General features: G+C 41.2%; 2 protein-coding genes across 3 annotated transcripts; one reads left to right on the top strand and one right to left on the bottom strand.

Annotated features, from left to right (window-relative positions):
- Nucleotides 1-7,397: 7,397 nt before the first annotated feature.
- Nucleotides 7,398-10,651, bottom strand: LOC120022093 (homeobox protein XHOX-3-like). 2 transcript variants are annotated; one of them, XM_038965909.1, is made up of 3 exons: nucleotides 10,279-10,651; nucleotides 8,968-9,203; nucleotides 7,398-7,925 (listed from the first exon to the last, which is right to left on the bottom strand). In XM_038965909.1, the coding sequence occupies exons 1-3, from the start codon at nucleotides 10,649-10,651 to the stop codon at nucleotides 7,398-7,400; spliced, it is 1,137 nt and encodes a 378-aa protein (XP_038821837.1). The 2 variants fall into 2 exon arrangements, with proteins under 2 accessions (XP_038821837.1, XP_038821838.1); XM_038965910.1 differs by having other exon boundaries at nucleotides 8,968-9,115; nucleotides 10,281-10,651.
- Nucleotides 10,652-25,721: 15,070 nt separating this feature from the next.
- LOC120022779 (homeobox protein Hox-A13a) lies at nucleotides 25,722-27,127 on the top strand. The gene is made up of 2 exons (XM_038966774.1): nucleotides 25,722-26,416; nucleotides 26,850-27,127. Exons 1-2 carry the CDS (start codon nucleotides 25,747-25,749, stop codon nucleotides 27,095-27,097), a joined length of 918 nt encoding a protein of 305 aa, XP_038822702.1. The 5' UTR covers nucleotides 25,722-25,746; the 3' UTR covers nucleotides 27,098-27,127.
- The last annotated feature ends 448 nt before the right edge of the window (nucleotides 27,128-27,575 follow it).

Genomic DNA, 27,575 nt, shown 5'->3' with positions numbered 1-27,575 from the left:
TATTTGGACAGTGAAGCTAAAATGTATAATTTGGCTCTATACTCCAGCATTACCTTTCTCACTCATCATTATTCACGATTCATTCATGGTTATCCGTAATCATAGAAGCATCCACATTAATGTAAAAGTGTTCAGAAATATACAGTGCCTTCAGAAAGTATTCACACCCTTTGACTTTTTCCACATTTTGTTGTGCCTGAATATAACATTTATTAAATATAGATTTTTTTGGTCACTGGCCTACACACAATACCCCATAATGTCGAAGTGGAATTATGTTTTTAGACATTTTTACAAATCAGTTAAACATTTTTAAGCTTAAATGTTTTGATTCAATTAGTATTCAACCCCTTTGTTATGGCATGCCTAAATAAGTGCTGGAGGAAAAATGTGCTTAACCAGTATTATAGTAAGTTGCATCAACTCACTCTGTGTGCAATAATAGTGTTTAACATGACTTTTGAATGACTACCTCATCTCTTTACCCCACACATACAATTATCCGTCAGTCGAAGAGTGAATTTCAAAAACAGATTCAACCACAAAGACCAGGGAGGTTTTCCAATGCCAAGCAAATAAGGGAGCCTACTGATAGATGTTTCTTTTTTAAACGGACATTGAATATTCCTTTGAGCATGGTGAAGTTATTAATTACACTTTGGATATTGTATCAATACACGCAGTCACTACAAAGATACAGGCGTCCTTCCTAACTCAGTTGCTGGAGAGGAAGGAAACTGCTCAGGGATTTCACAATAAGGTGACTTTAAAACAGTTACAGAGTTTATTGGCTGTGATAGGATAAACTGAGGATGGATCAACAACATTGTACTTACTCCATAATACCAACCTAAATAACATAGTGAAAAGAAGGAAGCATGTACAGAATAAGAAATATTACAAAACATGCACCCTGTTTGCAATAAGGCACTAAAGTAAAACTGCAACCAATGTGCCAAAGAAATTAAGTGAATGTCCTCAATACAAAGCGTTATGTTTGGGACAAATCCAACACAACATATAACTGAGTACCACTCTTCATATTTTCAAGCATGGTGGTGGCTGCATCCTGTTATGGGTATGCTTGTCATCGGCAAGGACTATGACGTTTTTTAGGATAAAAAGAAACGGACTAGGCCTCCCGAGTAGCGCAGTGTTGCGGCGTCACTACAGCCTGGTGTTTGATCCCGTGACCGAGGGTCCCATAGGGCGGCGCACAATTGGCCCAGTGTTGTCCGGGTTAGGGGAGGGTTTGGCCGGAGGGACTTTACTTGGCTCATCCTGCATTTGCGACTCCTTGTGGTGGGTCAGGCGCCTGCAGGCTGACTCCAGTCGTCAGTTGAACAGTGTTTCCTCCAACACATTGGTGCAGCTGGCTGCCGGGTTAAGCGAGCGGGTGTTAAGAAGAGCGGTTTGGCGGGTTATGTTTTGGAGGATAAATGATTCAACCATCGCCTCTCCCGAGCCCATTTGGGGAGTTGCAGTGATGAGACAAGATCGTAATAAAGAAATTGGGGAGAAAAATGGGGTACAAAAAATGCCAAAATTAGAAACGGAATAGAGCTAAGCACAGGCTAAATCTTAGAAGAAATCCTGGTTCAGTCTGCTTTCTAACAGACACTGGGAGGAAAATCAATGTGCAAATATTGTACAATCCAGGTGTGCAAAGCTCTTAGAGACCTACTCAGAAAGACTCACAGCTGTAATCCCTGCCAAGTGTGATTTTAATGCCTATTGACTCAGGGTTCTGAATACTTATGTAAGTGAGTTATTTCTGTATTTCATTTTCAATTAATTTGCAAAAAATTCTAAAAATATCTGATCACTTTGTCATTATGGGGTATTTTGTGTAGATGGGTGAAGAAAAAACAACTTTTTAATCAATTGGTAATTCAGGCTGTAACAACAAAACTTGAAATAAGTCGAGGGGTGTGAATAGTTTCTGAGGGACTGTATATGGAGTACATATTGTAGCAAATTCAAAGAGTAGCCCTGACTGGGATTTGAACCCAGGTCCAGTGACGGTCAAGCCAACACCTTAACCATTATGCCAAGAAGTCTGAAGCTCTTGATAACATCTCTAGTTGTTCAGTTAAAGTAACAACAGAATGGTGTGGGCATATACTGGGCGTTCAAAAAATATTAACGCCAATATATCACTGATTGGTCAGCTCGTTCTCCTAAGGATGACATCATCCTCTGTGAGGAAATAGCAAGCATTTTGAAATGGCCTGTTTGAGATACAAGTTTGAGGTGGTGTTTTTTAAGTGTTTTTTTGTTGTTGTCAATTTACGCTTTGACTACGAATACGAGTATAGGATGAGTCAACAACGTTACTAGGGTAAGAGTTAACAGAATAGGCTATTCACTTTTAAAAGTGAGATTTTCACTGGGAAGGGGAAGGCCGACTTGGAATTTCCGAGTTGGATGACCGTTGAATTTTTGTTGTTGACTATTTGTTTTATTAATCACAGAAGTAGACGGCCCTATAGGCTCCTAATGCCGCGTTCATGTCAACGATTTGGAGCTTTCAGGTGCTCGGAATGGACGCAAGAACCATTCTCACCATTGACAGCTGAACTCACGGCCATTTTGTTTACATTTTCAGTGGTCCGTGATACGAGTTGAAGGGGCGTTCAGGTGCATTTTTCCCAGTACGAAGGTCGTATTTTAGATTTCCCGCCATCACTTGAACGCAGCATAATCTACGCAAAGTTCGTTGTGTTTCCATCTAGCCCATTTATAGACAGGTAATGTAAAACATATACCTTCTTATCATGAACCTGTCTGCCGCCTGAAGCAAATGCACCGACGCTCCAACGCTGTCCCGAATCTATGTCTAAACGTCAATACGCCTCGCTTACAATATGGTTTTAGAAACATTTGGAACTTTCTCAACGGCAAGAATTAAAACAAAATACAATGTTAATTAGGTTACTACGCACCTTTATAGGGTTATGGTTCCCACAAGGCCATGTTACAGCTTTTTGTTTACAGAACACAGAGGCGACCAACTGCTCGAAGTATCTCTTGAAGCATCTCCTAACACCTGTGCGTAACGGGAGGACACCAGAATAGTGTTGGAACCGAAAAATACTGTCGGCTACAAATGTGTTAAAACCGGTTAAAACAGTGTACAGTAGGCGGCCCAAGTGTATATTTTCTAGTTGTGAAATTATTTTGATGTGATGTGAAAGTAGAGGGCTTTATGTTTCCAAAACCATATCGCAAGGGAGGATTATTAAGGTTTCTAAACGTTAAAACAGAGCGTCGGTATTGTAGTTCACAACCGGCCATACCTTCAGCTGAGAATCCAAGAGGGGGAAACTGTAAGCCCCCTTGAGCCCCTTGGGTTCTTGAGAGCTATAGTGTTTCCCAGAAGTGTTAGTGGAGAACCGTTTTGGTGAGTATATTTGATAAAGAATCATGTGAAATAAACAGGGAATTGTGTAATCATATTGACTTAAAAGACAACGATGGCGTTGCAAAAAGAGGCAGTTTGAAAGCATCCCCCTATCTTGCCTCTTGCCAGCCATTGCTTTATTCTTGTCTCTGGGGCTACATTGTGTGTAAACATATGGTGTAAACATGCATACATAAGATATTGGGCCATTAAACTCTGGCTTTATATCCATACAGCTCTGTTAGGTGAGGGAAATTGTTATGGGCCAGTCTGAATTGACTCGCATAAACAAACGCTATAGCTACAACATATTTAGTTCCACCTGAATAAAATAACCGGTGACAATTGAAGAGACACCCCAACTCTCTCATGTCACCAGCTCTGAGCAGCGGGACCCTTCTACCTCCTCCCCCCTCCCGAGCCCGGCCCGGCAGTAAAGCCCTCTCCCGTGCGCCGTAAATAATGTTGATAAAGACGCCACCGAAAACGACTTTCACGCGTCGCCCGATTGATTTAACGTGACCTCCGTTTCCAAATGATATTGGAAGTCTATTTAAACAGATGAAGGCTTAAATTGTCTCGCTTGTGTGTGCATTAATTCCCCATTCATCATCATTACTCTGTGATTGGTCCATCCACGCCTCCTCGCCAGCCCTGCGCGCTACGACAAGGGCCTGTAAATTAGAATGTAGTACAATTTAAACAGCAGCAGCAGCCTCGGATAGGATGGCTGTGGTTTTTTCTCTATTCAGTGGACAGCTGCTCCGCACCTCCCCTATCAAAACGCTTTGTGCTAGTCAGGGATCCGACGAGCCCTGCGCCAATTCTCACTAATAACATCTTCTAAGGCCGAGGTAATTGCTGTTACGTGTGCAATAGAGAAGTCTATCATATCTTGTTGCTCGGTCGTATACTGTCTTCCAGCGATTAAATTGAGTGTTAATGGTGGATTAGGCCATTGTGGATTCAACTTAGTAAGGGATAGCTGGGGATCCATATGTGTTGTTGGGTAAATGTGGTTGTAATTTGTATCACTTATGTGTCATTCTGGCACTGTGATGCGCGTTTGAAAAGAGGATCATATGGTGGTGGTGGGGGCTGCTACTGTATGGGTTCATCCAAATCAGCCCCAACCAGTCCTGGCCACTAACCATAACCCACACTGCCACTGTCCAATGGGAAACAATTGTGAAATGGCCAATGCATTTGAATATCTATTTCGTACATTTTTAATTTTTTTGCTGTTATTTTATCATGCACAAGCCAAAACATTTTTCAAACATATTTTCGTCCTGCAATCTCCGTATAAGGCAGAAATATGGCGTGATGGCTTACATAAATCTGCCTTGTGGCTTCTGCCGGGCGGCTTAAACGGTGTATTATTCCAAACATATGCATTTTAATCAGCTCGGTCACACTTACAAGAACTCCAGTTAATAAGGCGATCAATCAGACGGGCGCGGGTAGGGTGGAGGGTATTTCAGAGGGGGCTCGCGGGGGCTGACTGATTAGGGCGAACCTTTTACCTCTTGACACACCGGAATGCACGCCGGATGGGAGCATGATTTAACGAATAATTAGCCAACACATTATTTTCTCTTCAGATAGAAAAATTGATATAGGCTAATATATTTTAGAAACGTGTGTTTATAGGAAAGGGAAAGGTATCACGATAATAAGGCCGTATTGTTTTCTAAAATGGTAGGCTAAGTTAAAACAACAGTAAGCTAATGCTGTCTCGTTTATTCGTTAGATAACGATTGAAAATGTGTTAACTAGAGCACGACCATGACTTAGTTTATCTAATTTTACCCTCAATACATAATTAGGCTTATATAGATCATTTGTTACTGCGTTTTACAAGACCATTGAATATTGGAATTTCACATTTCATGTTGGAATGCTTTTATCCACCCTCGACTTAAATGTCACACATTTGCACTACTCATTTGCTGAAATAACTTCTAATCTACCCTCTCGACGATTTAAACACATATTAAAAGCCCCTGAGCTCGTGGTGCTACAGCCACTTTCTAGTGTCCTATTATATACAGAAATATCTCGTTTACGGAGAGCCTGCGACTCAATTACGCGTCAAACGCAACAAATTAAGCTCACGCTGATTGGTGGGGCCAGTTAGATCATCGATCTTTTACCATTCCAATATCTTCTCGAGACAACAAATTCTGCCGTTGTCTATTAACCGATGGATGGGAGAGAAAATAATGACTGGCGTTAACGGATCCCGGGGACCGCTTAGCTGTCATATCCTCTCGCGCGCCCATCACAAGACGACGCCCAGCAATTCTGTGTTTTGACACCGAACACTTCAGTCAAATTACTGCTCTCGTTAGGAGCAATATGCAATGACAATGCCCTGTACCTTAGGTCTATTTTATATTATATTTTTCTATGGCATTTGTCTATAATAGTCCTACAAGTAAATGCATTGCTAGGAAGTTACGTAGGCCTACTTATATTATTTTAGGCCTAACAATGTGCAATTAATTGGTTTTATATCAATAGAATATGAATAACCTTTTGGAATATACTTGTTTTGATTTGATTTAGATTACGATTCTACATGTAGGCCTTCCCTTGATGCCCAGGCTGCAATGAAAACTTAGTATGCCTATTCCGTGAGCTGTAGAATAAAACATTCGATTGATTTTGTTGTTTGAAATGCTGTTTATTGCAAATTTGAAGTCCAGAACAATCCAACAATATATTCAGCAAAAATTACCAGAGAGTGAATTCGCTCTCTTGAGCCTTTTTGCAGAAATTTCCCTAAAACATGACAGGGTTATTTCGATGAAATACTATGCCAGTAACAGTGCAAAGCGATACATGGAAACAAAGAAATAATAGCAATTTCCTCAAACTATTTTAGAATGAGTATAATAAATATAAGGCTTATAGTATCAGAATCAGTCGTTATAAATGCATTTATCCAAGCATTCGGTCTTATGAACATTGGCTAAGGGTAAAATAGAATGGGGTAGAATTGGGGGTGGGCAGGGGGAAAGAGGTGGTGGCTAGTGTTCAGTCGAGGGTATATGGGTGAGATGGGCAGCTCGAACGAACTCGGCCTAATTTGCCTGGTGTGATTGTCCAGTGGCTTGTCTTTCTCTCTTCCCCCGTCAAGCCAAAGCGAGCTAATCCGTTCCCCTGGCGCCTTGTTACGGCTTGGCAGAAACGATCCCTCCCGGTCTCCGCGCGCGGCCGGTATTATCATTAATTCAACACTCAAAATTCATCTGCCACGTACATATACATCACTTACTAATTTTACCAGCATCTGCACATTTCCGCCCCAGACCTTCAAAAAAGGGACACTCGGGCAGGGAGAGGGAGCCATAATGAGACGGTGCAGTCTGTTAACAAATTCCCTTGTTAAAAAAAGAAGATGGAAAACATCATTCTAGTGTAACTAGCCTACCCATATATGTAGGTCAATTTGGACATGTGAAGAGACTACAAATAATGATAAACCGTTAACACCATCCATCACGGAGATAAACGTTTGTCTGTAATTCCCAGTCCACCCGCGCGCTCTCTTTCCTCGCACCAAATTAATCTTAGATAAATCAAATGTGTTTTTTGTCCGATCTCGGAATATTTCATGGTCTGCATGGGGTTTTGTAACTGAAATGTATTTTTTCAGTGGATAGCGTGATGTGTGAGATCATCGTGTTGGTGCTTGAAAACATGTAGCTTAAAAACTGGGTAGGCTATTTTTTGCACTCCGAGCTCGCTCACCTCTCCTTTTTGTTATGTAGCAGGTGTATGTAACAGCACGCGCTGCAGTACCTGTCGTTTATGCTGCTGCGGATATGGAGTCTGCTCCACACGAGCGTTCTATTCATGCTGTTTGAGTCTTGTTCATGTGTTTTCTTTAAGTTTGATAAAAGCTCATCATGGTAAAAGCGTATGGCCCTCTTCTGCGCTTCATTGACTCAGTCCAATGAACACATGTAGATGTACTCTCTTCGTTTTATCTGGTCAATGGCACCTCCTCTCTCTGGTCCAAAGTCACCGGCGAGGACTTGCTCAGCACCGACGGTGTAAACGTCAGAAACGCGTCAGTCCTGGTCGTTGGGGAGCACGGGAAGTCTGACCCGGTGGGCCTCTGTGGAAAGCCGTTTGTTTGAGCGGAGTGACAGGCGAGGCAGGAACAGGGACTCCCCCCGGGACCGAGGCTGTGGGCCGGGCTGGGGTACAGGGATGGGTGCCTGAACGCACACAGCAGCTCCGGCCTCTGGTAGGGATGAGACAACATCCGGAAACTGTCGAGGGACCTGAGTGGGTTGGAGAATGGGGTGGCGGAGGAGGCCGAGCCGGCTCCGACCCCAAGGTGGGAGTAATACGGTAATGGCAGGTGGGACGGGAAGGAGTAACCGAGATTCCCAGTGGCGGCCGCGTGGTTCATCATGTAGGTGTAGAAGGCGGGGTCGGCAGGGTGAGGCCACGTCATGGCCAGACGCTGCCGCTTGTCCTTCATTCGGCGGTTCTGGAACCACACCTATGGAACACAAACATACAGACAGGCGAGGTAAAATATGAACCTTCATACGTATGTGATGAGACAGATAACAGATTTACAGCTGTTTTTGTACGTTTACCCACGGTTCCAAATGGCCTTACAGTTAGAGAGCAGTGGGCAGACTGTTTTGTACGGAGTGTACAAAACATTAGGAACACCTGCTCTTTCCATGACATCGACTGACCAGGTGAATCCAGGTGAAAAATCCGCTTCAGTCAGTGTAGATGAAGGGGAGGAGACATGATAAAGAAGGATTTTTAAGCCTTGAGACAATTGAGCCATGGATTGTGTATGTGTGACATTGAGGGCGAATGGGCAAGACAAAATATTTAAGTGCCTTTGAACGGGGTATGGCAGTAGGTGGCAGGCAGGTGCACGGGTTTGAGTGTGTCAAGAACTGCAACGCTGCAGGGTTTTACTCTCAACAGTTTCCTGTGTGTATCAAGAATGGCCGACCACCCAAAGGACATCCAGCCAACTTGAGACAACTGTGGGAAGCATTGGAGTCAACATAGGACAGCATTCCTGTGGAACGCTTTCCACGCCTTGTAGAGTCCATGCCCCGACGAATTGAGGCTGTTCTGAATGCAAAAGGGGGTGCAACTCAATATTAGAAAGGTGTTCCTAATGTTTTGTAAGCTCAGTGTATATATCCGCTTCATATATATATACTATAGGCCTATGCAAATTCCACCTCATTAATGGATACATAAGCTCGCCCCTTAAATGTTTTCTGTTTAATCATTAACACAATGAATTAACGTTTAATTTAGGTAAATATTGCCCGTGAAATTGCATTTACTGTATTGTTTTGAGAACCCACATAAATATAGGCTGAGTAGCCTAGGCCTCGATTTGTCTGACATGATTTCAAGTGAACTCATATTTTCTTTTTAGATTTGCAACTAAGATATGTCCTTTCTATGCCAAATATGTTATATTGGCAATAGACTCATATGTTGTAGAGAAACGTTATGATGTTGAAATAGGCTTCTGTTAAAGCCGAAGAGCCTTATCTTACCTTGATTGTGGTCTCTGGTAAATTTAGTGAAGCCGCCAGTTCACATCTCCTCGGCCTGGACACGTAATTCTCCCGGTAGAATTCCTTCTCCAACCGGCCGATTTGCTCCCGAGTGAATGCTGTCCGGTACCGTCGCATCGCGTCGGCCCCGTAGGACAGCGAGCCCTGTCCCGAACCCATCTTACCAAGATCCATGCCGCTGTCAACCGGGTGGCAGGGGGAATCACCGTTTCGACCTGGAATGGGTTTAAAACATTAATCAGATTATTAGTTATAGAATAGCCTAAAGGTACATTTGATGACAATAGTATCCTACAATTAAGTGTTGTACAGGTTTTCTTTTGTTATTTTTGTTTTTGTATAATTGTCACTGCAGCTTTTATTTTTCGTTTGACTGAGGTTGACAAAAATCGAAAGCAGAGCACCACAACTAGCTAAAATGCATCTCATCATAAATTAAGCCTATGTAGGCCTAGAGTAAACTAAATAATCCAGATAAATGAATACCATAGCTAACTGCAGAAGGGATAATTATATTAATCCATCATTGTGATAGTTATATTTTATGCAGAACCCGATTTAATGTGAAGATAATAGCATATATAATCATTCGTTCAACATGTAGGATACTGTTTCCCATTCATTTGAAAGCAGGACCTCAAAATACATATGGTAAGCATTAGACAACTCATTTGGAACCTATTTTTCATAAAGACATGACCAGTTTGATGTCAGTTCTCCTGGGGTATGGTCCATAGATAATTCCAATCAGTCTACCAACGAATTAATAAGGTATTTTAGTGTTTTGGGGTCTGCCATTTTTATTTGGGGTTTGTTTACTTAAAATCTCTACTAGCAGCATGCGTGCAGATTGGTTAATTTGCTACAGGGTGTCTGGCCCCGGGGTAACTCGTTTTAAAAGTGTCACTGTGGTTAAAACCCTAGCTAAGGGGGTGTAACCCAATAACAAGCCGAGATCTCTCATGAGTGTGGATGTAACAATCTATAGAGAAATTAATTCATTCCAAATGAACGTTGTTATAAAAACAATAACAATTATGTTCAGTAAATTGTCACTCCCTATCCATAATTCAATCGTACGGAATATCTTGCATATGTTACGCCATAATTTACTTTTTTTCATTCTGGACTGCATGCACAGAAATAGGCTGCTAGCAATCGATTGTAGACCATATTTACACCGTCACATCGATTGCATTCATTAATTTACATTTTCCCACATTCAAAATCACATCCGTGCAATGTGTTGAGAAAACGAAATGAATACTGTCATGCCGTTTTTTTCATTACCTTTCCCATTGGGGTAGTCCATGCTTTCTGGCGTGCAGCTCACATCAATTTCCTCATAGAAGTCTGACTCAGTGTCCGAGCTGCTGGTTTCTTTGTTGGTGCGATCCATCCGGTGTCTCTCGGTAGAAGAAGACATGCCAACCGGCCTTACATCAGCGCACACGCGTCCCTGTGCGCCCTCCACCTCCTCGTCCGCTCTGTCTCGCGAGTAGGGTGAAGAACCCGGGCTCAGGCAGTTCCTGTGGACCGTCTTTCCTTGCGGTTCTTGTGCGGGTCTTCCAACTGCTTCCGAGAAATTAGAGCCCGTCTTGCCAACCACGGTGCCAAGTTGACCTCCCTCCGCGAGCATCACCATCTCCTTTCTGTTTTCCATTACCGACGAACGAACGAACGCGCGTGGAATGAACGGGCGCCAAATCACTATGGAGAGAGCCAAGCTGTCTGTGACACTGCAGGCTACGGGTGGCGAGGGGATTCAGTCGTGAGAGTGGAGAAAAAAGAGTAGAGGAATTGATTGAAATGAGAGGAGAGAAGAGAGGGGGATGTACGTTCTGATCCTGCGAGGCGAGCGCTTCAGAGTGCGGCACAAGCCCTGGGAGGGATCACCATTGCATTCTCTTTCTCTCGAGCTGTCATTCTTAATAGGGCAGTCGTCATAATGGCACCCCTGATGACGCCACGCATCGATTGGATGTGGATAAACAGAGAACGAGCAATCACAACCGCGGGATGAGAGATAATAGGGAAGACAAACAGCTTTGGACAGGAGTGTTGGCTACAAGCACATTATCACCGCATGAGCTAACGAGCAAATGATTTTGTGCAGGTATACAGAGTATATATAGTCCACTGAACATCAATGTTCTCCAATCCTCAATTTCCACAAGGAAACAAAACCGTTCGAAACGATGAATTCTGAAAAATTTCAAGATTTCAATTATATATATTTTTAAAACGTTCTAAAGGTCCTTCTTAGGAGGTACTCAGTTATTAAAATGATGAACAATATTGATATGTAAATTATAATGATAAATAATTATTAACGAATTTATAGGACACCAGGTTATGTGTAATGTGATGCCATGAAATAATCCATATTATTAACCCACTATTTACATGACAAGGGGCAAATTATTTGCGTTGTTTGTTGTGACGTGGTCATTAAAATAGGCAACACAATTTTTGGGGGGGGGGGAATATTAGGGTGTTTTTGAAGCTAAATGGTGAAGCTAATTGGTTTAGCATTGTGATATTTGTAATCCACAGCAGGAGCACAATATAACAGTATGGTGAGGTTTGTTGCAACGTGCAAAGGCTCCCCTTAATTTGGTCATGTAGTACTTATGTGTGAGTGAATCTGAAGTTGTCAGCTTTCAAAACGTATGGCTTGTTTAAAACAAAACCCAGTGCTTTTAAAACGTCTAATGTGAAGAACAATGCATGACAATATAAGGCCTGTTATTCAATTGATTGCAGTAAGCTGCACTGGACAGAATGAAGACCATAGTAATGTATTTGCCAAGTTATTCAGCTTAAAGGAAAGCGTTGTAAGCATTACAATCAAAACCGTCGTAGCCACCAATGCATAGGACCATCTTATAACAAAATGATCACGTTGATATAATACATTGTCGCTGAGACTTCAATTCCAAAGGGAAGTTAAATCAGATCTATTCTCAGTGGTGCTAAATAGAGGCGTTTAAAACATGTTCCATTTGGATCAACATGCTTCGTGCGCGCCTCGAAGCGTCTAATGAAATGAAATGGAGATGTCCACTCTTTAGTGGCCTGTCCAAGTGTCCATAGAACCCTGCGGAATTGGAACGGAACACGCAATCTTCCTCACATCTCAATGCCCCGTCCTACCCCTCTCCACCCCCCCTCTCCCTCTCTCACCCCCTCCTCTAAAGTGGTGTCAAGTAAAGTGCTCAGAGGTCAAGTCCTGGTGGTCAGAGTTAAGATTACCTACCATTTGACATATTAGTCTGAACAACCAACAACATGGGGCTACACAGCCTGGTCTCATAGACTAGACGTAACATAGAAATGTAAATCCGGGACACTAAAATTAGTATATGTTACTTGGTATAGTTACCTAGATGGTTGCTTAAGGCGAAAACGAAAGTAGGGTGGTTTGCCGGGGTGGATGGGTAGGCGTATAATGCAAACGTCTAGCAACCCAAAGGCTGTGGGTTTGAATGTTGTCATGGACAACTTTCACATTTTTGCTAATAAGCAACTTGTATACTACTTACTACTTTTAGCTACTTTGCAACTACTTAGCATGTTAGCCAATTCTTCCCCTAACACTAACCTTAACCATTTGAGCTAACCCTTCCCCTAACCTTAACCCCTAACCCTAAACCCTAGCCTAGATAACTTTAGCCAGCTAGCTAACGTTAGCCGCATAGCCACCTAGCTAGAAGATATTATACACATTCGTAACATATAGTACTTTTTGCAAATTCGTAACATATTGTACGTTTTTCTAATTCTTAACTTATAATACGAATTGTAATTCATAACATATCATATGAAATGGGTGATGGACATCCACAAATGAACACATACCATATGAAACTTAATATATCATACTAGATGGTGTCTCTCGGATTTAAGTACAGAATAATACGAAATACTGTGAGACCAGGTTGGGCCACAGGAAAATTTTTGATTACAACCCAAGACTTATAATTTAGGAAGCATTGTTTTACTGTAATTGCATAGTTTTACCAGGTATACTATAGCCTTCATTATGGCTAGACAAATATTTGAACATAGAGGGTGAAACTTTATAAAATACAAAATAAGCATGTCAGAAACGTCTGTAACTTCAAAAATATTAGAGGGCTACATATTTCTGGACTAGTCAACCATTTGATTATTGTGAATTATTATATATTTTTTGTCCAGCCATGTCTCCCGAGTAAAACAAAAAAAACTATTTCTGACATTCTACACGCCTGTGTTCTATTGGAGATTGCGCACGCGCAGATAAAGGCGACGCCGTGCATGTTTTCTGGATGCGGGACGTCTCCCAACCTCTCTTTGATCAATGTACTCTAGCGCAGTAAAAAGTCACTAAACACAGTGATAAAGGACAAGGCTTTTATTAAGGCTATGGCCTTTGGGGGAGGTTGAACTTGATATTACCACTTTAAAGATTTCACGGTGTTTTAAGTTGAGCCCTGGAATCGTAATGGGGCCCATTACAACTCTCTGGCTGTTTGTTTTCTGCTTATGCGTCACACATTACACATTACACATAGCATCCTCAGTATTCTTTCTCATTACTATTGAAGGATGGGCTCATATAATTAGGGATTAGGATACCTAATATTAATTTAATAGGATTTATATGAATAGGCTATAAATATTTAAATTTAAATATAAGCATCCAGATCAAGCTGTTATTACCTCATTGACGGAGATGAAGTATGGAAAGCTGGGTCCCGATTCTCCAAAATTCTACCAAAGTGCACTTGCACAACAATAACCATCATGGATAAAACATGGTGCTTATACCAATGCAATGCTTTTAAATTCATGATGAGGAGTGTACAAGTGCACACTTTGGGAGAAGTGTGGAGAATCGGGATGCTAGTGCTAATCATTCTTTCTCCACTCCTTATTGGACTATCCAGTTCTTGTGTCCTCTGATTCCGCTGTTAGATTGAGCAGGTTAGGGATGGGGCAGGGAACATGTCTGTAGAATAGGTGCATTGACTCATAGTACATGTCCTACAGTTCATACACAGTATCAGTGTACTGGGGACTAGGATGACGTCAGGGGTCGTCGTGACAAGGGATGCCACCAAGCAGTCTCGCGCAGCCATTGCTGTCCTCGTGCGCCCTCGCCTGTTGAAAAATAGGAAGGCACACGAGCCCTCACGGATTCTTAGGGGGGCGACTGACGGAGTGAAATTCCTCTCTCACAGTGCACACAGGCCCATCTCCCCCTCCCCCCTCTGCCTTCCTTTTCTTCTCTAGCTCTCACTCCCTCTACTCTCCGCTTACAATGACAGTTCACAGTAAAGGTGTTTGAGCCGGTTCTGTAAGGATATTAGATGCCGTTTTTAAGGTCTGCATCTTTTATCTCGCGATTCTCTGTATCCCTCTGAAACACACTACAGTATACTGTTAAAACTATAAACGTTTCAGATTGGATTATACTCTCATTCCTTTGTCTAATCATAGGCTACTCTCTTCCCCATAGGTCAATTTAGAGTTGCATAGGAATTGTTGTATTCTTTATCTCCCATCTGATGATGCTCTGTCTGGCAAAAGCAGTAACTTGTTGCACAACAATTTTGAATCTTCTGTACTAAAAAGCAATTCTGCAAACAGGGAATTCTATCTTTTAGATTTCTATTTCTGTCTGTCTTTTAATTGTGTAAGAAATGAAGGCTATGTCACTTCAATCATTTGAAGCCCTAGTTGGCTACCATACAATTATTCCACCTGTGTGATAAAATGGAAGTTCTTGAAATGAAAATGAGAAAGTGGAGAAAATAATGTTATGTTATTGCCCCTCCATGAGAAGTTATCATTGAGGACGTTGTCAATGCTAGATAGATAGATAGATCCATCGATCGATAGATAGACAGGTAGGAAGTGTCCGATCCACCGAGTCACAATCGGAACCATGGTAATAAAATGTATCATTAGAACCTAACTAATATTTCGCTTTTTACTTCAGCAGATACAATTCCACGGTTGGGAGAGACAACGAGAGGGAAATTATTTGGGTAAGTCAAGACTGTTTCCTTAAGCCTATGTCCAGAGATAGGGACCTGGCTACCTGGATCAACCAACACAACTGAAAGTGTATAAGTTCCTCGATGTTTTGAAGTTTGAGTTATCAACAAGACATAGCCTACTATGTTTTAAACTATTGTGGGTGGTTTGAGAAACTTTGCGTTATAGGCTATACCCTATATATACTGTATATACATAATATATAGCCTATATTCCATTGAGCGTTGTTGTATTCATAATATTGCATTGATTGATACCAAAATGGCTTATTTCTTCAAACTATCTTGCTTGGATTTTGTTAACAGTTAAGAATACTGCCGTTAGTCCTACTGTGTAAATAATCATTATTATTACTTGTTCAGATTAAGAATGACTTCCACACCATGATGCATGTTGGGGTGAAGTTTAAGTACAATACAGTGTAATAAGTACAGTGTAATAATGAGTAACTAACTACAATACTAATTAATGCTGACCACTGTACCACGGGGGTCTAGGCCTGCTTATAATGCCCCCCTTGTATTCATAATATTGGATGCATTGATCATTTAAAACGAATTGCATTTAATACTGTGTAAACCCGAAAATCCCAACGTTTCCATTCCAAAAACATCTGTTGGTTAGGCCATTATGCGACGTTCCACTCTCATTCAACTGTTTTCCCTCCATTCATCTGGCTTCATGGAAATATACCGACATGTCTGAGAACACTGAACGTTATTTTATAGCCCAAGGCTAAATATTTGTAGTAGACATACCCACAATCACAGTCAAATGTAAACCCTCTGTGTATTTTGGCAGTAAAGCATACTAGGCTACTCCATAGGCCTAGCTACATAGTTGGTTATCAATTGTTTTATTCTGAATCTCTGATCTGATGATACCCTCTGTGGCATAATCAGTAAGTATCTTTTAGGTTTCTATTTCTGCCTGTCTTCGAGTTTTGCAAGATAATTTTGAGTGTTTAAAACCATATAAACTTGTTATATATTAAATATGTATTAGCATAATCCTTTGTGTGGGGTGAAATATAAATGCAATTGTTTGTACTGTAACGCCTATTTAAAAGGCAATTCCATTGGTCTGTATTTGTTTCTATATACCAAGTAGACGGACATTTCGTGAAATATTATTTTGCAATATTTCGTGTAGGCCTACATCACACGTTTCCATTTCTTGTGTATTAGTAAGGCTGCTACACGTTTTGCAATTAATTTTCTTCAGGTTGCATCGGGTATATTAAACATCTAATATAGAGAATCCTTGCAAATATAAATATTTAAATTGATAGTCGTGTTTTATTTTCAATGAATCCCTAGGGTGAATTCGGTATAAGTGGGACCCAATTTGCATTTCAGTCTTCTGTAACCTCTTTTGACATCTATCCAACACATTAGCCCAACACATGATACATCTCTGAAATCCTCAAGATGTCTCCTAATCACACTCACACACAAAAAATGATATCTTATTCACAGGAGGCATGACACACCCATTTGTGCTTTTGGGAAACAAGGCACTAGTACTCTAGTGGCCGCTCTAACAATGAAAATAAATGTCTTAAAAAATGGAACGCAGTCGGGAGGAGGCAAGATCAGGTGGGACCATTCTAGCCAATGAGAAGACAGATACTCGTGTGACCAACGGTCTCCACTAGTTACCACAGCCACAAAGTCAGAATTGGGTACATCATAAAAATGTATGAATACAATCATTAGATTTTTTGTTTTAATTTAAGGTTAGGGTTAGGCATAATGTTAAAAGTGTGGTTAAGGTTAGGGTTAGGGTTAGCTTTAAAAACACATTTCAAGAAGCGACATTTTAGAAAGGCGGGATTTACGACTTTGTGGCTGTGGTAACGAATGAGAACTAGCCACAAATCCGATATAAAGTGTTTTTTTCTAAAAGTTGCCGGGATCTTAGGTGTCTTACTTATATCAGTGCACTTCTAACAACCTAATGATTACGAATCTTCTATTCAATCAAATAAGCAACACATAGCAAATAAGCCATTCAATGTATTGTTATCCAAATTCGACACTCTCTCATTGACCTCCATACAAAAACTCTGCGCTTGGTGAGCGAAAAAAACGAAAAAACGCCACTAACTGTAGAAGACAGATTTTGGGCTCAGTTGTACCTCTCGCTTCGCCTCTTCCTCTCTGGTTAGATAAATGTGACACTATTATTATAGTCCTAATTATACCCCAATGGGTTTCAGAAATGTATCATGTGTTGGGCTATTATGTTGGATAGATGTCTGAAGAGGTTACATAAGACGGAAATGCAAAAAGTGTCCCACTTTTTCTAAATTCAGTCATATAACAGTACAAATAACAGTACTACAATAAACAAAATTAACAGGATATAGCACTGCAAGAACCAGAGCCTTGCCTAACCTAAGTACAGGGGGTCCCTAATGTAAACTGGATATCTTTCCTCCATTGGAAAAGCCTATAAGACTGTCCCACTTTAGCTATTCCATGCTGTCCTACTTTAGCTATGGTTGGTAAAGCGGGACAACAACAAAAAATACTGATTTATAAAATTGATACATTATATTGGCAACTTTTTAATGCATTTTGATGCACCAGTACATAGTATGCACATTTACATCACAATTTGGCACTGTGCATCATTTATGACAGTTTTATAACCTTAACATAAAAACAGAATAAAAGCTATGTCACTGATCATGCCATGTGCTTCTTGTGGTGAGCTTCCTGTTTGAAGCTTGCTCTGCCCACCTCTATGATGTCACACCAACTAAGTAATGTGATATTGGTCATGTGGTTTCTCTGCAAGGGCTTTAATAATAACTTTAATTTTCTCTAGCCAGACCAAGAAATAAACACATCAGGAGTAAACTGTTATGATGTCCCAATCTTTCTGAATTCACCCTACCTCCTCTTTTTCACATAGGCATATCTCATGCCCTCTTGGGATACCCTTGTTTGCCACTCTTTGTGCTATAGGATACAAGATGGCCCCTGTGTTACCTGTGAGTTATGCAACTTTGCAGTCAAGACAGATACTATCTTGTGATCTGTCAGCAGATAGGCTGACACTTACAATGCTCTTTTGCGCAATTCAAAGATGACCTTGTTCGTTTACAGTAGTGGCACTTTATTGTGTGTGTTTTAGATAATGGGACTGGGAGGACAACGGATGGGACAACGGACTCGTTCATTGTTGGATGTATCCAAGTACATGTCTGTTCTCCATATAGGTGGGCAACATAAGTGCAAGAACCGAAAGGAAAACGGGACACAGTGTGTTGTGGTTTTGCTCTAGTCTTTGCTATAGTGTCTTATACACCGCGATTTAAAAGGGAAGCGCCCCCCTCAGCGACATTGCAGATTGCGCACCTCTCGGTTTTACAAGCGGGCCTAAGGTGAACTTGACCATGGAGTCTGCGCAGTGCGCGATGCAACCCTGTGAAACCCTGCAACCCTACTGTCTCAGTATTTCCGTTTTGAACGAGAGTGAGCTATTCCATCAATACCCACCAGGGCAAAACAAATCAAACACGTTCAATTTCAATGGATTTGGTTAGGATTGTTAGTAAAGAGGAAATGCCAATGGAAGAATACGTGTTCTGCTATCCTAGCACCTCCACCACCCCGGCTTCAACTTGGCCTTGAAACTGGATGACGCAGCCACCAGAGCTTTAAATGCTTTGACCTTGAAACGCGCCCGGAAATATGTCTAGAGAGTGCAAGGTGGCTCGAGCTGGAGATCTCTTCTCTTGTAATTTTAAGCCCCCCTTTATAGCTCATCGCGCCTCTATTTGTTACCGCTAACTGGTCTTCTCACGCACTGCATTTCCGTATAACGAAGAGATTAACGAGCCACTGAAACCTACATCCCCCCATTAAAACGAAAACACAATTCAGTAGCCGACGGTATGGTTTACCACAATGTCATCGGTAGCGTGGAAAACCGTGACGCTCAAACCTCACTTGGCGCGAACCTGAAACGCTCCATAGGCCTACCTGTTTTCATCTTTATAACTATAACTCGGCTGACCTTGTATTTCCATATATGAGGCTTGAAAGAGACTCGTAATAATATATAGGCTAGTATATCTTTCACCTTCATTCTACCGCTATTCCAGTGTATGGAATCAATGTAGAATCCGTATCGATCCGAGTTATCCTTTTGAGTTGGTAAAGCCTATGGAATACACAAAGCTTGCCTAACTGAAAAGCCAACACACCTGATCGGTTGTCTTATGGTCGAGGAGATCCCCATGTTGGCTTTGGGAATCGAAAATGGAGAGCGCCATGCCTTTTCTTTACCTTTCCAGGATATGAAGCCATTGAAATTATAGAATTTTAGAAATATGGCCTTCAACGAATGTCCTGACTTTATGTAGCCTATTGCATCATGGTCACGCGTTTATTTGTGTTTATCCTTTACAAGTTTGACCAGGTTCACCGAAGCCTAGTTTCACTGAAGACCAAATGTTGACCACATCATTTGTAGCCTATGTGCAAATGTTATATTGATAAAGAAGGTGAGACGAGGTGGGTTTGTGCGTTGGTTATATAACAATGCAATTGGAATGTAGCCTAATTTGATATTAATTGTATTGTGTCCAATACGATTTTCATGTTGTTATCGGTGTGTTATTGTGTCTACCTGTGATGTATTGGGAGTTCTGTTGTGTCGACGACCCATTGACGTGATGAAATGTCTATCGAACTTTTTGAATGACCAACTGAATGTGACATTGTGCAATACTTGTGTTTCTTTAATAATGTATATTTGGTTTATGTGAAATTGAAGCTCGTTGTAATGTGACTAACATGGCATGTCTTTGAATAGATTCTATTTGGCATATTTCAGAAAGTGAAATAAAGGTTCTATTTTATTCGATCTATTCATTATCATTCCCTTACAAAATCGTGTATAGCGGATAACCATTGCACCATTGATTGTTTGTTTTACTATTGCAAAACATGTAGGAATTTCCTTTACAAAAATGAATTTTCCTTTGGAATGATGAGACATGCGACTAAATCACCACAGATTAGAGGTATTTCTTAACCGAGGACAAAGTAAAACATAAAATACAATTTCGTTCACTGGAATCTGTCTGTGAAGTTTGCACATTTTAAATCAAAACCAACGGATGTCAATAAAGATGTATTTAAAGTTTGGCTTTTGCACAAATTATGTTTTTTTTCTTGAGAACTAGGAACGGTAAAGCCCATGTAGGCTAGCCTATATATTTAGGCGAATGGGCATTATTGTTGAACACTTGCAGGCTATAGGTTATAGGTTTTTTGGTGTAATTTGTTAACACTTTTTTGATGTTCGTTTCCGTAAACTATTGTGTAATATAGCCTGCTGCTTTTTAATAACTTTATTTTATGTTAAAGCTAGTGGGAAATTCCGCTTTTGCTGTTTATTGTTAATGACGAATCGTTTGGCCATACAAAAACGCAAATGGTTATATAGTGAAGCGTTTGTGCCATAGTAATAACGTCATCAGGAAAGAAATTGGTAAACGAAAATGTTAGCCTAATTCCATGGTGACTCGAGCTGAGTGAACTTGTTGATAGGTAGTGAGTGAGTGACTGGATGTTCTGCAGCATATATAAAGACGTCTTGATTAGAATTTGCGTTAAACATAATGCATTTCCCTTTGTATGTTAACTGGAAAGAGTTCCACGGCCTCGTCCTTGGGACAATAATATGTAGGAAGGGCTCATGTCATCAGAAAGAGCTACAGTATTTTACAGGGGCTGGTGTAAATTAGCCTAATCCGTCCACTGATGGGGGACTGGTAGCGTTCGAAAATACAACAGATGTGCAACTGGCTAGCGGCTGAAGTTTCATTGAAATGAACTGTAGGCCTATATATTTACTGCGATTCCATTGTGCCAATAAATGTAACATGTAGCTTACAGTTTTAGCAGCCCGTTAACAAAATGTTGAAGACTTCTACTTTGTGACACTTTGAGTCAGAGCGAATGTATAACGGATCTGTCAGTCAAAGGCGCGATTCAAGAGCCACCCTGTTGACTCTTATTTGCCAATTTCCTTTTTATTTTATCCTTTAGTGCCACATCACGTTAAGGTCCGGAGAACATAGAAGAGTTACCAGGCCGCCCTGTGGTTCACTGGCTCTACCGCAGAAACAGATTTCTATTTATTTGGCTTTACTTTCTATACCACAATTTAGTTTCACGTCACACCACAACAACTGGATAAGGCACATTTTTCTCACTTTATGGATTGGAAAGAATAGACGGGTTGGGAATAGGCCCGCATCTTTGCAACGTATTCTGCATTTCACCAATTGTTATTAGAATAGTAATATGATGATAACGTTAATTCATAGCTTTCCAAATGGTTTAGATTTTCCTTTAATGGTTTTACAATTATTTTGTAGTCCTATTGTTTACGTCACATAGGATGAAAACATTGTTATTTGCTGCGAAATGACAATGCCAGGCGAAACTAAGAATGTCTATGCTCTTGGTAAGGACTTTACAGACGGGTCTCCCTAGCCAGTAGAATGTCTATGCTCTTGGTAAGGACTTTACAGACGGGTCTCCCTAGCCAGTAGAATGTCTATGCTCTTGGTAATGAGACGGGTCTCCCTAGCCAGTAGAATGGCTATGCTCTTGGTAATGACTTTACAGACGGGTCTCCCTAGCCAGCAGAATGTCTATGCTCTTGGTAATGACTTTACAGACGGGTCTCCCTAGCCAGTAGAATGTCTATGCTCTTGGTAATGAGACGGGTCTCCCTAGCCAGTAGAATGTCTATGCTCTTGGTAAGGACTTTACAGACGGGTCTCCCTAGCCAGTAGAATGTCTGGGCATTGTTGTGGCGCATGGCGGTGGTCTGTTCCTCGATAGGGATGTCTGTTCTGGTCAGACCACCAAAACAGACTGCATCTGCGCGCGCCATGGTCTCCGTGACAGCTCCCTATTTTTTGATTGCAGGCCCCGCGCCAGAAAACCTGGGTTTAAGACAGAACCTTGCTTACATTGCCATTTATTTTTTTTAAGTTCATGTAAATATTTAATGTAATGTATTACCATTTCAAACGTTTGATTTTGGAACATCTTTGTTGGTTCAACCCATGTTAATGTGAGCAAAAAGAGAAAGTCCAGATGTAGCCTGATGATTTAAACGTGATTCACAAAGCCGTTCTACTTCATTGTTATAGGTTAGTTAGGCCTTTACACATCATGGTTAGCTACATAAGAAAATAAAAATAAAATAGCTAGATATTTGATAACGCTAAATCGTGTCATTTCACGATATATATATTGAGGCTATAAAGATAAAGATAAGCACTGGATGTGGATTATGTCTAATTGGCCTATCTGAAAAGCTGACATATTCATTTATGGATCACAGATTCTCCTTCCCGGAACATGAAATTGATTAAACATAGGCTATAGATTGGACATATAAGCCACATATAAACCACATATATAATTGTTGGTTAAAAAACACACACTTATTTCAATATTGCAAGAATAGATTGACCGTTCACAAAAAAAGAGGTACAACGTCAACAATCTATGTCCGAAGAATTAGGACTGGGTTAGTTCAATCAAGTTTATCTAGGAAGATATCAGTCGTCTACTTCTTTAGGATATACATCATGTAGAATCTAGGCTATCCTAACAGCCTAACATATGTATTGATGTGTTTTAATGACATGTATTTTGAGTCCCGTTACGGCATGTTAACATCTGAGTGCATGCGCAATGTGTGTCATAATATTATCTTTTTTTAAATGTAACTAGGCAAGTCAGTTAAGAACAAATTATTATTTACACCAAAGGCCTGCGAACAGTGGGTTAACTGCCTTGTTTAGGGGCAGAACGACAGATTACTCCCTTGTCGGCTCGGGGACTCGATCCAGCAACCTTTCGGTTACTGGCCCAACGCTCTAACCACTTGGCTACCTGCCGCCGGTGACCGCGATAGTTTATTAAATCCCTCATCCATCCAGAATATATACAAATAACTACAAAAAAATAACTGGTTTGGACCCTGCACGCGACCTTGCCTAAATAGCCGACAGGTTAAACAAAATTGAGTACATTTGTATTGGAAATCATGTAGAATACTAATGTTAATCAATAAGGTTATGTTTTTCAACGTTTTTTGGCTTCAGATAGACATTGTTTGAGGCTTTATGTTCTGTCTCATATCTGACGTCTGATACATTGTATGTATTAGGATCCCCAATTAGGGGATCTACTCTTCCTGCGGTCCAAGATGACTAGGACAGTTTATTAAGTCCCTCACCCATCAAGAATATTCAAATAACAGGCCTACAAAGAAATAACTGGTTTGACGTGCTAATAATGCCTACGTTTGTTATTACTGTGTAATGGATCATTTGGACCCTGTACGCGATCTGGCTTTAATATCGAATTCGTAATGGTAGTATTTATACTGTGCCTGAGGCACAGTGCTTTTGACGTTTTTATTAACATTATTATGACGTAATAATAGGTGAGAATGCCTATGGAAAAATGCTTCCTGAATTATGTGATCGCATCACAATAATAGTATTATGGCGCGAAAATAGGCAAGAATGCCTATGAAAAATGCTTGAATTCTATATGAATGACTCTTTGAGCACTTTTGTTGGGTTCCATTTATAGCCTGAAACAAACTTTGCCAGTTGACGGCTTGCATTATTTCATTTAGGCCTATTATTGTTTTTACAGCGCTGAAGTTCACTAACTACAACCAAATGATCATATTTTTCATGTCATTATACTGTACCCGAGAAAATAGGCTATAGGTAAGTCTAGGCTGGTTTTGTCTATAATATTCTTGCTTTTTTCTCCTGAAACAATATATTTGGAAGGAGAGCCCTAAGGAGAGCCGTAAACAGGACAAAGCAGACAAAACACAACGACATGCCTGTACTACTTCACATCATTTTCACCCGTCTTCACCAAAAGTAAACAGGACAAAGCAGACAAAACACAACGACATGCCTATACTACTTCACATCATTTTCACCCGTCTTCACCAAAAGTAAACAGGATAAAGCAGACAAAACACAACGACATGCCTATACTACTTCACATCATTTTCACCCGTCTTCACCAAAAGTAAACAGGATAAAGCAGACAAAACACAACGACATGCCTGTACTACTTCACATCATTTTCACCCGTCTTCACCAAAAGTAAACAGGATAAAGCAGACAAAACACAACGACATGCCTATACTACTTCACATCATTTTCACCCGTCTTCACCAAAAGTCTCCAAAACACGAGACTAGTTTGCAAATGCAACTTTCCGATTAGCCTACTTTTCCAATGTGAGAGACAGAAGTGTGCAAAACACATGATGCATAAAATGTTTCCTTAGACACAACGAGAATAAAACGTTCGAGAAAACAAAATGATAGTAAAAGTTAATGCCCTCCAAAGCTTTCATTAGGCCAGGAATTCTCACCCCTCTTCCGCCCTTTTCAAGAACTCAGACGGGTCCTTCCTTCAAAGACTGAATAACCCAACAGACTCGTCGGCTAGACAGCAACTTTCAACTTGACCTTGGCCTCTAACCGCGTCTACCGCGTAGGCTATGTAAAAAACAACCGAGTTGCCAACCTTGATAACTCTTTTCTGTCTTTGCATATTGTAAACATGTCGGAAGCGAGGGATCTGGTATTTGTTGGGCACACTGTCTATCCGAATTCTCACTCATTTCTTGAATGCTCGAACCTGTCGCTCTAATTTGAGTGATATGAAAACGGGGCATTTTGATTGAGAGAATCTCCCATGGATTTGAGCTTAAATATCTTTAGTTGAAAAATGAGATGGACGTATTCCAAGTCTGTATATGTTTTTTTGTTGTTCTAAAGCCTTGTTTATTTTCCTTCTTTATTTCACTCCCTATCCGATACGTGTCTCTTGGATGAGTCATCCGTGTTCCCCACAGTGGTTCGGTCTGTTCAAACACTGTTAACATTAGCTAGTAGCCCATCTCTATCTTCGTTTATGGGATATTGGGAAGCGTGTCCTTGGCGACCATTCCTTACACTATGTACTAATTATGTGAGCTGTATTGGGGTGTGTGGCTTTGAATGGATTATACTTTGTGGAATTAATATAGGCCCACCATGTACAAAATAATCAGCAATGACATTGTGTCATAGACATGTTTACACGGACTGCCTTTATGTAAGTAAAAGCAACGTGTATGGATGTATTTAAGTTGGTGAGTCACCGCAGTCTTTTGAAACCGTCTGGACTACTAAATCCTTTTTATTTTGCTTTCCAATTATAAAATAAAAATCATTTTCAAACCAATTTAGGTTTGAAGTGTAACCGTATATAGGAGTGATATATATATATATATATATATATATAAGTATAGATATATAAATATATATTTATTTATTTATTTATTATTTACTCACGAAACCCTCTCGTTTTGAGCGGCAAAAAGACAAGCCAAATCCCTTGATAGGTACGGTCATCTTACAAAGCCGCATTTTTTCTACATTTAATTATCTGCACTGGGAGATATTTATCGTCCTCTTTGCATAGCCTATCACGTGGCCCCTTCTTAGCCAATAGAAGCGCGACCTTGGTGCACCCGGGCGCGTCAGAGTCGCTTACTCTCTCGGAATCAGTATCTCCTTTTTTCAGCCTCTATGCTTTTTTAAAAAAGAGCCAGAAGCCTCAATGCTGGATGTCGTGCTATGACAACGTCACTGCTCTTCCGTCCTCGCTGGGTCGACCCGTCGGTGATGTTCCTCTACGACAACGGCGGCGGTTCCGATGAAGTGAGCAAGAACATGGACGCTGGCGGTGGTGGTTTTGCGGGAGGCAACTTTGCGGCGAACCAGTGCAGGAACCTGATGGCGCACCCCGCGTCCCTCGCTCCGAGCACGGCATACTCGTCAAGCGACGTCCCAACCTCGGGAATGGGCGAGCCATCCAAGCAGTGCAGCCCTTGCTCGGCTGTGCAAAGCTCATCCAGCGCGTCCCTGCCCTATGGATACTTCGGTAGCGGCTACTATCCGTGCAGAATGTCGCACCACAGTAGCATAAAGTCGTGCGGCACGCAGCCCCCCTCTGCGTACGGGGAGAAGTACATGGACACATCGGCTTCGGGCGATGACTTCACCTCCAGGGCCAAGGAGTTCGCCTTCTATCCGAGCTATGCGTCGGTCCCATACCAGCCCGTACCCAGTTACCTGGACGTGCCAGTTGTACCAACTATGAGCGGGCCAGCAGAACACAGGCACGAGCCCCTGCTGCCCATGGAGAGCTACCAGCCGTGGGCTCTAACTAACGGCTGGAACGGGCAGGTCTACTGCACCAAGGAGCAGCCTCAGCTCGGACACATGTGGAAATCCTCCATACCAGGTACAACATAGGTAGAGAGCCCTCAGGTTTTACGCAATAAACCAGAACGACTTTTCATTGTGTTTGTTTTTGCTTAATCCACAACAAAATGTTAGAAACAATGCCTTTTCTGTAAAAAAAATTATAACGGGTGTTTGTTTGTAAATTCGTTTATGAGAATACAGTCTTAGAAAAAAGTGTTCCAAAAGGGTAATTCGGCTGTCCCCATAGGAGAACCCTTTTTGGTTCCTGGTAGAACCCCTTTGGGTTCCATGTATAACCTTCTGTGGAAAGGGTTCTACATGGAACCAGAAAGCGGTTCTATCTGGAACCAAAAACGGTTCTTCGAAGGCTTCTCCTATAGGGACAGCGACAGTTTTAAATGTAACCTTTTTTGTGTATGGCTTGTGAACGGCTTACTATATCCATTTCGCTTTCCGTTTTGCTCCACCAGACGCGGTGTCTCCTGTAGGAGGGGACCTGAGCTCCTTCCGACGTGGAAGAAAGAAGCGCGTGCCATACACCAAGGTGCAACTGAAGGAACTTGAGCGCGAGTACGCGGCCAATAAATTCATAACAAAGGACAAACGAAGGAGGATATCGGCCCAGACGAACCTGTCGGAGCGACAGGTCACTATCTGGTTTCAGAACAGACGCGTAAAGGAGAAGAAGGTGGTCGTCAAAGTGAAGAGCATCAGCTAGTTCTGACTGACATACAACAATGGGATGGGAATTGAACACACACACACACACACACAATATGCTATTCACGCTTTTTGATTGGAACAATTTAATCCTTATTTCCCACCGAACATGGTTCACAAATGTACTCTGCCAAATGCGTGCCGGGACCTTTATGGAAGGAAAATGTATAAAAACTCTGGACCTTCCATTTTCCTCCATGGTGTATTGTTCTCGGTGAATGGAGCCCAAAGCAAGGAGAAAGTTAGGGCCGTATAATTTTTGCAACTGGCATGCAGTAACCTCAGGACAACAGACACTCTAACTTCACCGTGTGCAGAAAAAAACCCATTTGGAAATCCCCAGGAAGTGACGGCATTTAGGATTATAGCTTCCAAGGTTAAATATTAATCCGTTCCATTTCCCCTTCAACACTCCACTAAACACGTGCATCTTAATTTAAAGTTTAGCTTCTTCAAACGGTTCTCCTGCTCTCACT

This window comes from Salvelinus namaycush, chromosome 27 (assembly GCF_016432855.1).
Source record: "Salvelinus namaycush isolate Seneca chromosome 27, SaNama_1.0, whole genome shotgun sequence".
NCBI lineage: Eukaryota > Metazoa > Chordata > Actinopteri > Salmoniformes > Salmonidae > Salvelinus > Salvelinus namaycush.
Note: the sequence above shows the minus strand (reverse complement) of the source record. Positions and strands in the feature narration are given on the sequence as shown.

Coding starts and splice junctions, on each gene's coding strand:
- LOC120022093 (XM_038965909.1), bottom strand. CDS start 10,651: ATGGAAAACAGAAAGGAGATGGTGATGCTCGCGGAGGGAGGTCAACTT. Junction 9,204..10,278: donor GGACTACCCCAATGGGAAAG/GTAATGAAAAAA, acceptor AACCCATTCCAG/GTCGAAACGGTGATTCCCCC. Junction 7,926..8,967: donor TACCAGAGACCACAATCAAG/GTAAGATAAGGC, acceptor TGTGTTCCATAG/GTGTGGTTCCAGAACCGCCG.
- LOC120022779 (XM_038966774.1), top strand. CDS start 25,747: ATGACAACGTCACTGCTCTTCCGTCCTCGCTGGGTCGACCCGTCGGTG. Junction 26,417..26,849: donor GTGGAAATCCTCCATACCAG/GTACAACATAGG, acceptor TTGCTCCACCAG/ACGCGGTGTCTCCTGTAGGA.